Source organism: Mesocricetus auratus, unplaced genomic scaffold (genome assembly GCF_017639785.1).
Source record: "Mesocricetus auratus isolate SY011 unplaced genomic scaffold, BCM_Maur_2.0 Super-Scaffold_100020, whole genome shotgun sequence".
Classification (NCBI taxonomy): Eukaryota; Metazoa; Chordata; class Mammalia; order Rodentia; family Cricetidae; genus Mesocricetus; species Mesocricetus auratus.
Genome location: NW_024429201.1, coordinates 39,445,105 through 39,457,717, shown reverse-complemented (window position 1 = coordinate 39,457,717; position 12,613 = coordinate 39,445,105). Strand labels below are relative to the sequence as shown.

The window sequence follows — 12,613 nt, the reverse complement described above, 5'->3', positions numbered from 1 at the left end:
CTGGAGTCATAGAACTTTCTTGGAAAGCTCATGGTCTCTATTGTACTCTTGAAGAGGGTATATTTAATATTGACCACAGCAACATGATAGACAAATATGAGAGCAATAGTGAGGGAAAGCAGACATAAAGCAGTTCCTTCTTCTACATCCTTTTATGTGGGCTGCCACAGAGGATGGCCCTGTTTAAGATGGGCCTTCCTGCTTCATCTGATGGAGAAAATCCCTCACAGGGGTTTCTAGCAACTTGGGTTTTACTTGATTCCATATGGAACCAAGCTGACAACTAAAACTGTCCATCACAGGCAGTATTTCTCTTTTAGTGTATAAATGATCTTATTATATGGTTTAATATAGCTAAGTTCCAGAGCAGATACTTGCCCTGTAACCCAAATATAAACAAATTTAGAGTATTTGAATTATAATGTGAAAATAAGGAATTATTTCTTGACCTATCATTTATATCGATAGAAGGTTTAATTGTCAAAAATTTAACTGTGTTTTGTCAAACTGTGTCTCATATATTTGCATGCAAATTTAATTTGTTTTGTTGTCTCTTTATCTATAAAGATACATTGAAGATTTCAAATGTCAAACTAGTTACTTTAGCTAATCTCATCTAAGTAATTTCTCTTGAAGTGATCGGTCACTGTTGTGTTGCTTCATATATGCTTTTAACTCTGAATTTACAGGTTTTAGTACTCTTTCAAGAATATATTGTTACTGTCTTCCATTGAAACTATAGGGAACACAACATTAGCTACCATATAAAAGTATAAAGATATTATTAGACTAGTAACTGGATAGTTTAATATGTTACTGGTATTGAAATGACTATTACCAGTCATTTTTCACATACATCTATGAAACTCTGAAATAAAATGAGTATGTGTACATAAGAGTTTTAACCTCCTTAAGGAAAGCAGGGTAAAGAATATTTTTAGATTACTGGATATGACACCAAAGCAATCAATATCTTAATATTATTTTAAAAACTCAATTTGTTTCACAAAAATTGACATAGGTTCCCTCTGAAATTAGTATGTGAGATATTTTACAGATTTCTTTGGGAGGAGAAACACTTTCAGAATGACCATTCAAACTGCCTTTTAAATATTTGCTCCTATTCCAGGTCTACCTATCCATGCTTATTACCTACCAATATTTTTCATATTACTGCTCTAACAAACTACCATTTGTTTTGTGGCTAGAAGCCATACAAATTTATTGTCATGTAGTTGTGTGGATCAGAAGTCCAATAGAAGTCAGAATAATCAGTTTTAGGGTAGAAAGAATTGGTATCCTTGTTTTTGTGTTATTGGCACCACATAGATCACACTGCACTCTCATGTTTATATTGGCTGCCAACTACAGGTCCCCAGAGGACATAGTTCTTGGTCTGTTCTCTTCTTAACTTTCAAACGCAGGAAACCTTAACTTTCAAACCCTGCCATCTCTGTAACACATCATACTTCTATAACTTTCCTTGTTAATCCCAGTAAATCTTTTTCCAAAGGTCCTTAACAATCATCTGTGTGGGTCTATTACCATGTAACCCAACACATACAAATGTTGAGGAGTTGGGATGTAGATGTCTTTCTTGACTCTCACAAACACTGTGTTGACTTCACTTGTCTTAGTCAGATTGGTTTTCCTTTTCTGCTCATAATACTTCTTACACACGTTTCTTTCTTGCTCAAATGGTTGCAGAGATTCCAGTCCCTTGGGAAATTACATTACATATAACATCTACGGAGACATTATTGGAAGAACAGTTTCTAAAAAACACCTAAAAGCTTCAGAATATTCATTCCCAATGGAGAAACTCTTGTGTGTCTTCTGTGAATGTAAAACTCATTCTAATCCTTAGTTGCCTTCCACACAACAGCAGAAGGTAACACGTCACACTGCTTAGCAAGAGTCTGCATGGCACTAGAACATTGGAAGGAGAAATTCAAGAGATAATTACTTGGAATAACTGTCAAGAATTTATCAAAACAAATCTATCTTGATAATGGATGATACTGGACCTTAATATTTTATTTCTTTTCTCCTTAGATCATCACAAAATATGTTTATGAGCTCCTGGAAAAGGAATGCCACTTGCAAAAAGTATCAATTCCAGTAAGTCCAATTTTCAAAAATGTTTATTCCAAATAAAACGCTTTTTTCCATGTAAAATGGTTTTCAATTCAGAGGAAATTGTTTCTTGTGGGTTGAAGGTATTGTTGTGTGGATGCCGGCACTTCACTGCTTGTAGGTAACTTTACTCCTCAGCACTTGTTCTACAAAGTAATGCTCTCAGTGTAAGCTGGTCTGTTTTTAACAAGATGGCAGAGAGGGTTATCATTTACCTTATCTCAATTCACCTGAATGTTTCTATTTGTTTCATAAAAATCAGTGTGCTTCACATTGTAATAGTCATTAACTCTTTGGGTATTGTTTGATTCTTTGACACTGTTTTCCCTTAAGTTTCTTTTTAAATTTTCTATTTTAATGAGTGTCTTACCTACATATATGCTTATGCACCTACGTTCCTGGTGCCTGCACAGCCCAGAAGAGGGAGGGCATCAGATCACCTGGAGCTACCAAAGCTGTGGCTGTGTAGGTGCTGGACCGCACCTGCCATCGGGAGCAGCAGCCTGCACTGCTCTTACTGAGCCCGCGGCACCCTTATTTCTGCATGGAATGCTTTGCTTTCTCTGCATTCCCAAAGTCATTCCTGGCTTTCCTTGTTTTACTTCTGTTTTTGTTTTTGATTTTTTTTTTTGAGTCAGTGTTTCTCTGTGACTTTGGAGCCTGTCCTGGAACTAGCTCTTGTAGACCAGGCTGGTCTGGAACACACAGAGATCTGCCTGCCTCTGCCTCCTGAGTGCTGGAATTAAAGGCGTGCGCCACCACCACAGCCTGGCTCCTGTTGTTGTTATTTTAATACCATTTGTTTCTTCCTTATCAGAAGACTAAGAGACATTTTGTACCCTTTTCTTTGGGAACTTGAAATTTTTAAATTGGGTGGTGGTGGCTCACGCCTTTAATCCCAGCACTCAGGAGGCAGAGGCAGGTAGATATTTGTGAGTTGAAGACCAGCCTGATCTAGAGAGCAAGGCCCAGGAGAGCCAGGCTTACACAAAGCAACACTGTCTTGAAATATATTGGGATTTGTTTTTAGACTCAAATTCTAAACAGAACTTCTATCATTTTTTCTGTTTATAATCTAATAACATTGCTCTTGTCCCTTTCCTCTATCTAAACAATTCAATATACACAGACCCTTCTTTCTTTTAAAATTACATATACACATGCATAATTGTGGCTTTCTAATTATGCATGTGTATATGTAATTTTAATTTACATCATGAATGTTAAGCTTTTAAAATGAAGAAGTGGTAATATTATATGTAAAATGTTGGTTGGAATATATTAGATAATTTTTGCTGTTCCTGACAACTCTTTTATTTTATCATTTAATAGTTCAGTCGACACTGAAATTGACTTACTTAATATATAAAACCTTGCATATAGATAACTTCTGTGAGCTTTTTAAATATCTTGGGTCATGTTATTGAGGAGCCTGGATATATCTTAATTCTTTAGATTCTCACCTTTGATTGCATAGTTCCACTAAAAATGGTTTTTCATTGAAGCTTCTAAAGATAATCTGTCTTGATAGATAATAATGGTTTTCATTCATCAATTCCCTCAGCTCAGTAAGTGCTTACTGAAGTCTTAAGTTGTAGACCCCTTCAGTACTTGTAAGGTAATAATAAAGAAAACATTGCATGCCATAGATAAGCCATCTCTTGTTCTAGTTTGAAACATAGCTTCTTTCAGGAAATAACAGAAGCCTAAATTTTAGCATCTTTTTAACATTTAGTATGGCTGTTCTAGGGGAAGTCTGAATTCTTGGCTTCAGGCCTACTTTCTTTCTTATTCTGTAAAAACTGTACATTGTAGTTAGATATCATGGGACATTCCTTTCATCCTAGAACTTAATGGGTAGATGCCCACACCTCATCATGCCAGAGCAGGATTCCTCCCTAAGGACCCAGATAGCTCTGCCAGGCAGCTGTCCTTCATACAGCCCAGTTCTGGCTCTGGAATTCTGGGCCTCTTTGTACAGACATGTAGATACAGGCAGATCTGTGAAATCAAGGACAGCTTGACAGTCATAATGAGTTCCAGGCCACCTGAGGCTACATGGTGAACCTCAAAGTAAGCAAGCAAACAACCTGTATCAATTTGTTCTTCGTGATCATTTAGGAAAAGTAGCATTTTTTTTAAGTTTGCAAAGTAAGGGAAAATTTATTAAGCAAAAATAAACACTACTAATTTCATAACTTATATAACATGACTCTCTCTTTGAACACTTAATTTGTACACTAAATTTAAAATGAAGAATTCAAATATGTAAAAATTTCTCTATACAATTTCAGATTTTCTTTATAGAAAATTAATGAAACTTCATCATGAAGCACTCTCAATATAGCCAATTGTGGTTTGTGTTCTAAATCAAGAAACCAAAGTATGTCTAAAGGTTTCCAGAGAGCCAGAAATATTATAGTCAAAAGAGAAAATACAAATGTTATCAGTGGATTAAACTAACATTCTTTAAGTATCCATCTTCAGAAACTGAATCAAGTGATAAAATTTCTACTGAAAGAATATTACCAAGCCTCTTCCCTATGAATAAACTAAGTATTTGTTTCCTTGTTTAAGAAGAGGGACCCCTCACCCACAGTTACTATGGCAGCATTTTGGGAAACACAGATTGGCAGTCAATGTCACACTCTTGTTGTGTGTGACATTTCTAGACTATTGAGGTAGCAATTTTATTCATATAGATATTTTGGAATATAAATTTAGCACTAATGTATACAGTGCAAAATGTTCCTTATCGTATTCAGTCAGTTTTCTAGTTTCCTGTGACCAGGGTTGCCCAATGATTTACTCACTTATTGGTCTTCCCATTTCATCCTTGGCATTCCTCTATGCAGTGTTTGTCTTCATGGTTGTCTTTCCTTGTATGCTTTGACTCTCACACATTTTCTGCTTTTCAGTTGCTTGAGTAAAGTTTATTCGTGGCTGCTATCATCTTTTGTCTCACAAAAGTTCTTTAGTTGCATTATAGCATTTTTTTTCAAAAATAATTGTTCTTCTAGTTTTAAAAGAGATTATGCTGAAATTGAAAGGAGTAATTTTCCATTGCTGGGAGTGGTGGTAAATGTTTGTTATTCTTGCACATGAGGTGGAGTCAGGGGGGTTAAGAAAGATTTCAGGGTTGTCCTCTATTCTGTGGGAAGCATGAGGAGAGTGTAGCTATACAAGATCCTATCTGAGGCAGACAGAAGAGTTGTACTGTTTGGGGTCGTCAGTTTAGGACTGTGCATTAGATGGTGGTGGGCTTCCCTTTGAGCACACACCTGAAGACAATGGCTGCCTCCATCCATGACCCACCAGTATTAACAGTTGTGTAGGTGCATGATTAGTTCACATGCCATGACCTGTGTGATCAGAGCAGACAGCCTCAGCTATTGTGGCATTGTGATTGTCATGACTCTGTCATTCTCACAAGATTGCATTTCACAGCCCTTCTCTTTGTCTGCTCTCTCTTATATTCCTTCCATTTCACCTCTGCAGGGTGGTGTCAATGTTCTTCTTAGGGCTGAGCAATAAGCTGCCACTTACTCTCAAAACTAGAGCATCTATGAGTTTATGCATTCACTGCCATTCATTGCAAAGGCAGCTTCTCTGATTAAAAGTGAGGGCGGTATTTGTCTGAGGGTATAAGTATTTAGAAGGCAGTAAGTATATGGCCATGTCAGTATAGCTGTGCAACAGTAGTAAGTGCCTCCCCAAACCCCAAGGCTTAAGACCCTCTCAGCATCTGGCTCTATAAATTACCAGGCTTGAATTTACTCCCGTGGAAGAGACCTCAGATCCAATCAGAGATTAATACACCAGTGGGCACATCTTGCCTATAGTACATAGGGCTCATATCTGGTTAAGATGTTTAATGCCATTTCCTCCCCAGGAGCTTGTGCAGTGGTGCCTTTTAGGGTTCTGAGACCTAGACAGCAGGGAGGAAGCTCCCAGTTCATTTTTTCTTTGGTTATTCTGTACTTTGTAATGAGTGCAGTGTCATGTCTTCAGCAATTGGACATTATTAATTAGTTCTTATGGATAATTGAGGGGAATAAATGGCAGAAGTCTGTCTTGTTCTTAAGGACTCAAAGGGATTCTCTGACAAATGTTTCATAAGGAAGTATTTCATGTCTGTCACTGGCAGTTTTGTGTATTAACCCCAGGCTTTTATAAACATTATCTGGCCAAACAGAGCATCTCCCCCTAGTTCTTTAAAAGAATATTATAAACCTTTATACACCAATTAAAACTAATTTCCAATTACCTTTCACTTTGTTTAACTTTGTACCCCCATCTTCAGCCCATCTTCCTTAAACATTTCCACCCTTGGGACTCTCTGTGTTTTATTATTTATGTTCTGTTACCTCTCCTCCCTTAAGGAATCCTCCCTCTTAGTTAGTTGTCTCTTCCTACTTTTCTACTTCTACAGGTACTCCACGTTAAACACATAAATCTAAAGATGTAGTGCTGTGGTCTCCATATGAGAGACAGCTTGTGCCATTTGTCCTTCTACATACCATATTTTATCATCTATCCCAGATAGACACGTAGGCTGTTCCATTTCCTAGCTATGGTGAACAGGACAGCACTAAGCACAGCAGGCTGGTGTCCCTACAGCAGGATATAGAACCCTTCTGACTGTGACAAGGACTAGTTTGGCCCTATGCTGTCTCTCTTTCTAGTCTTTTTTTTTTTTTTAACTTCCAGTGTGGCTGTACCAGTTTGAATTCCAACTGGCAGTGATTAAGTGTTCCTGACTGCATCCTTTATGGCATTTATTGAAATTTGCTTTCTTAATAACAGCCATTCTGACTGGCATGAGATAGAATTGACAGGGTTTTAATTTGCATGTCCCTGATGGCTATTGATGTTTAACACATTTAAAAATATTAGCCATTTTAATGTCTTCTTTGAGAACTCATTATTCAGATCTGTAGCCCATTTAATATTTGATTTTTTATGTTTAGATTTTCTTTAGTTTATGTACTCTAGATTTTAATACTCTGAATTATTTAAACTCTTTGCATCTAAAGGACATCATTACCAATAGTAACAGTCCATATTTCAAAAGCTTGTTCTTTATTGACTGAGTACCTATAAGATGCTAGGCCCTAACCAGGCGGTGGTGGCACACGCCTTTAATCCCAGTACTCAGGAGGCAGAGGCAGGCGGATCTCTGTGAGTTCCAGACCAGCCTGGACTACAGAGCCATTTCCAGGACAGGCTCCAAAGCAATACAAAGAAACCCTGTTTGGGGAAAAAAAGAGGCTAGGCCCTGTTCTAGACAGAGAACATAGCTTAATATTAATTACAAATGTTACTTCTTCTTAGATTACATTGTAATGTGGAGAGCAGAGGATGGATGAGTATACATACCCAGACACACATGTGCATGAATGCACATGCATCTATCATCCATCCATCCGTCCGTCTGTCCGTCCATTCATCCATTCGTCCATCTATCATTGTCTGTCTGTCTGTCTGTCTGTCTGTCTGTCTACGGATGAATGCATTGTGTTTGATTACCACATGCGCTATGAAGGAGAATAAGACAGTGAAAGGAACTAGAGAATTCATGGTGAAGTTGAGATGTCAGTTGTAGACATGGAGAGTTTTACGGAACAGTAGTAGCTGTTCTTACGCTCAACCCATCCTGTCCCTACTAATCCAGTTGTTGTTTGTGTTCTGTTTATACAAATAGCAGAATCACATGATGAGACCGATGCTGTTTTTAAAGGAGAGAAGGTTTACTTTTTTCTATTTCTGTGCATTCTGAATGACTGGGAAAATTTAGATTTTAAAATTTTAGATTTAATTCCAGATATTTTTGTGGAGTTGTATGTGTGTGCTGTTCTAACTTTGATAGCTGATATGTTATTGCTGGAGTGATGAGCTGGTGCAGTAGGCAGCATGTAGACTGCTCCTTCATATGTGAGGTTGTGGGTGGAGAACACAGCACTAGTTACCATTTCTGGTTTTAACCTTTATATGTGAGGTTGTGGGTGGAAGACACAGTACTAGTTTATATGTGAGGCTGTGGGTGGAAGACACAGTACTAGTTTATATGTGAGGCTGTGGGTGGAAGACACAGTACTAGTTTATATGTGAGGCTGTGGGTGGAGGACACAGCACTAGTTACCAGTTCTGGTTTTAACCTTTATATGTGAGGTTGTGGGTGGAAGACACAGTACTAGTTTATATGTGAGGCTGTGGGTGGAAGACACAGTACTAGTTTATATGTGAGGTTGTGGGTGGAGAACACAGCACTAGTTACCATTTCTGGTTTTAACCTTTATATGTGAGGTTGTGGGTGGAAGACACAGTACTAGTTTATATGTGAGGCTGTGGGTGGAAGACACAGTACTAGTTTATATGTGAGGCTGTGGGTGGAAGACACAGTACTAGTTCATATGTGAGGTTGTGGGTGGAGAACACAGCACTAGTTACCATTTCTGGTTTTAACCTTTATATGTGAGGTTGTGGGTGGAAGACACAGTACTAGTTTATATGTGAGGCTGTGGGTGGAAGACACAGTACTAGTTTATATGTGAGGCTGTGGGTGGAGGACACAGCACTAGTTACCAGTTCTGGTTTTAACCTTTATATGTGAGGTTGTGGGTGGAGGACACAGTACTAGTTACCAGTTCTGGTTTTAACCTGGTTGTATATGGCTTCCATCCGAGTACCGGCTGTTACTGATGTACAATACCTGTACGTATGTCATGAAAGGTTCAGAAACTGGCTTTTCTTAATATCTCTTGTATCTCTGAAATCTAACTGAGCACCTGTGCATTAGTAAACCATAAATAACTGCTGCATAGATAAGCTGTCAAAATGTACAGGATTCTGTTGTGCACATCCGAGTTTGCAATCTGAATGTTTACAGTGTTTTAGATAAAGTATTAGCTATATATGCCTGTTAGGATTTTCCTTTTTCTATTATAGGTGCAATATCTTCAGTTAATAGAATTAGAGACGACATGCAGTATAAGCTTTTAACCTAAGTTTATCTAAATGCAGCTTCTTCATTTATTGATGATTAGTATAGTAGTGGCTGCTCCAGTGGATTGTAAATGTGGGTGAAAAAAAAAACAGTTGGATAATATCTGAACTACAGGAAGCCTTTAAAATTAGCTATTTCAATTTAAGATGGAAATACAATACTAAATAAATAATAAAATGTAAAAATTCATATTTTAGTTATTTTATATATTTTTATATTTAAATTACTGTCTTGTATTGCTTGTTCACTGAATATGTGATTGCTAGATCTTTCTTCTATTTTAAGGTTTTTCTTAATAATTCTGTAATAATCATTTAATAATTTGTAGTAGTCATTAGTTGTTTTCTCATTGTATGTATGTTTGACCAAGAAACATTTTATTTATTATTTAATTTTTTTTGATTACAGGTAGATGCCACTGAAAGTGAACCAAAGAGTTTTATCTTTATGAGTGAGGATGCTTTGACAAATCCACAGAAACTGATGGTTTTAATTCATGGTAGTGGTGTTGTCAGGGCAGGTCAGTGGGCTAGAAGGCTTATTATTAATGAAGATCTGGACAGTGGCACACAGATCCCTTTTATTAAGAGAGCTGTGGATGTAAGTGAAACTTCCTTTGTTCTGGGGGCATTTATAGTTCTGTTTTATTGCATACTGTAATTTTATCATGTCTTTTCAAGAAATATATTCATAGAGTAATCTTATGATTAAGTCATTATTTGCCTTATTTGTATGATGATTATTGTTTTGCACACAGGGAAAATATAGGAATATTGAGCACATAAAGGTTTAAATGTCTTTGAAATGAGTACTTTCTCAGTTTTCTTTTTTTAACTATATACTGTGAGTTTAACTATTAAATAATCGTCAATAATGAAAATAATTCTGACAAAAAAAGAAAACACAATTGCATTTGGAAAGCTTTGTTTTCCTCCTTTAATGAGGGTAGAAATGAAAGGAAATGTCCTGATTATGGATAATCTGTTTGGTGAGGAAAAGTAGGATAAATAAATGTTTTGGCATTTTTCAAGTATTTTGATGCTCACAAATAAAATGTTTTAAGATTAAAACAAACATATAAAATGTCAAAGTATAATGTTTCAGAAATAATTTTTCTACTCTAGTGTTCTAATGTTCAACTGTTGTTTTAACGTCTTTTTCTTAAGCTATATAGTGAACAGCCAATTGCCACAGAGTATGAGTTTGTTTCACATTGAATGAGAAATATGCCTCAGAAAAAGTGACATCTTGTGTAAAGCATTTAAGGTAGAAATGTATATAGAAATAATATATGCATCCATGTATCCATTTTATTTCTAAAAATGATAGTACATTTTATAATTAAAATTGGAAATACATCTTAGATAAACAATTACAAAATCAACCGATAAATATTTGAATGTGTTTAGTTTTCTGTTGCCCCCCAATATCATAATAACAGTTAAGCCAACTCCTAGAGAATACTTTTGTTTTAGATTGTAAAAATCCTCAATGTGCTACAAAATTGACTTTCTTAAGTTAACTGTTTATCTAATTGTCACACATGGGCAAAACAAAGAAATATGTAATTTTTATTTGGTTCCTAACTGTAGTTGTGATTTTTTTAAAGCTTGAAGTAACTGATTATTTGGTTAAGAAATCAGGACACTTAAATATTCAGTTACTAAATTGAAGTTTCAGCTAAAGCAACTCAAGAATTAGTGTTTTTTAAACTGTCTCTTATTTTGTTAAAGGTGGTGAACTCTCTGTCTAATGCTTTCATTTGTGGTAATAGCTGTGTCTGTGTGTCTTAAAGAGAACATTATATATAAAATGTATGTACAATCCAATGAGTACTTTAAAATAGTAGTAAAGAAATCATGAGCTTTCAGCATGAGTGTTTATCACTAGCGCTAAGTGGCCTGCTTTGCTTGTTGTAGAACACTTGTTGATCTGGTTTTCAGATAAAACCAATTATAGGAAACTGCATCTAAAGTCTTGAGCCAGGTGGTGGTGGTGTACACCTTTAATTCCAGCTCTTGGGAGGCAGAGGCAGAGGGGCAGAGAGGCAGAGAGAGGGGCAGAGAGAGGGGCAGAGAGGGGCAGAGGCTGAGGCAGGTAGATCTCTGTGAGTTAAAGGCCAGCCTGGTCTACAGAGAGAGTTCTAGGACAGCAAGGACTACACAGAGAAACCCTGTCTCGGGGGTGGGAGGGGGAGGGGGGGAGTCTTGGAATAGATCATTGATTTGTGCAGTCTTTTTGAATGACATTAGGCTAGTGAGTCATTTTTCCCTTTTAAGTGGGAATAGTGTTTTAAGTTTAACAATATTTTGCTTTTATTCTCTGCTTTTCTCAATCATAGTAATTCGTGGCTTTTTAAACAACTGATTTCTAATTATATGGCATGCCTAAGTTCTAGCTTTAGCTGATTACATTCTCTTTATTTTTAAATAGGAATTTTGTTGTGTGAATTTCATCATGATTTTAAAACTATATCACTTTCAAGTCCAGGTAAAGGGACTTTTACTACTTCTAGGCTTCACTTGCTGTGACTGCTCTGGGGATGGGAGGGATAGATGGGAACAGAGGAGGAGGCAGAGAAGACACGTGAGAAGGAGGGAGCAGCCCCTTTCTTACCTTTCAAACATGGTAGTTCTGATTTTATTTCTGTTATGTACTGAAATTTCACTTGTAGAAAGGTTTCTACAGTGTAGAAAAGGTTGACTGTAGTTATTTGGGTTTTCATGTCTTGTCAGTTTTCATACTGTTGTGGAAGTCAATTTTAATATTTTACAGGGAAGATATTATCATCTCTATTTAGTGTTTTTTCTCACTAGATTATTTATATATGATTGGAATTTCTAAATTAGGTCTATATCAATAATCCTCTCTAGCAGGGAAGCCATATCTAAGTGGAGAATTTTATGAAAAATGTTATGTTTTTAATATATGGCTCCACTGTGTCTAAAGGGGGAGTGTGAGTTTGGTAACCTCCAATTTCTCCAGAATTTCCTGGACTTTGTAATCATGGTGAGAAAATAACACATGTTTCATCTCTTAAACTTAGAACTTGACTATAAAATTATGTATTAAGATTTTGTTATGGAAGAATGGTGCCTATCAAATAACTTTCTGTAAGTGCTTAAGAGCCCTTACAGGGTTGATGTTTTTAGTGTTAACGTTAATAGTCTTCATTATATACCACATAACTCCACTAAGAAAGCTTATCATATATCCATACATCAATGATTCAATGTCTGTGTAATTTGAGAATTACTAAGTTTGTTGTTCTTAGACCTGTCCCTCCTTTTAGACATTTCTGTTTGTATGTGTAAAGGGGACAAATAAAGTAGTTGGCACTTAAATTATTTAAATACTAATAGATTTAAAACAAATCATGCAGTCTAAAGAGACACCTCACTGACTCTTTTCTTGTCCCAGCTTTGGCTGATAGAGTTGTACGGTTGAAGAGAACTGGGTATGGGGCTCTTC

At 36.4% G+C, this 12,613-nt stretch overlaps 1 protein-coding gene across 8 annotated transcripts in view; it reads left to right on the top strand.

Moving 5' to 3' along the window:
- Positions 1–12,613, top strand: part of Fam172a (family with sequence similarity 172 member A) — a 374,184-nt gene that overhangs the window by 78,759 nt on the left and 282,812 nt on the right. For 6 of the 8 annotated variants that reach the window (XM_040729035.1, XM_040729033.1, XM_040729034.1 and 3 more), the window contains 2 exons: positions 2,056–2,121; positions 9,551–9,742. In XM_040729035.1, coding sequence (XP_040584969.1) covers positions 2,056–2,121; positions 9,551–9,742 — 258 coding nt within the window. The remainder of the gene's footprint in view (positions 1–2,055; positions 2,122–9,550; positions 9,743–12,613) is intronic. The other 2 variants (XM_040729038.1, XM_040729036.1) reach the window with 1 other exon arrangement.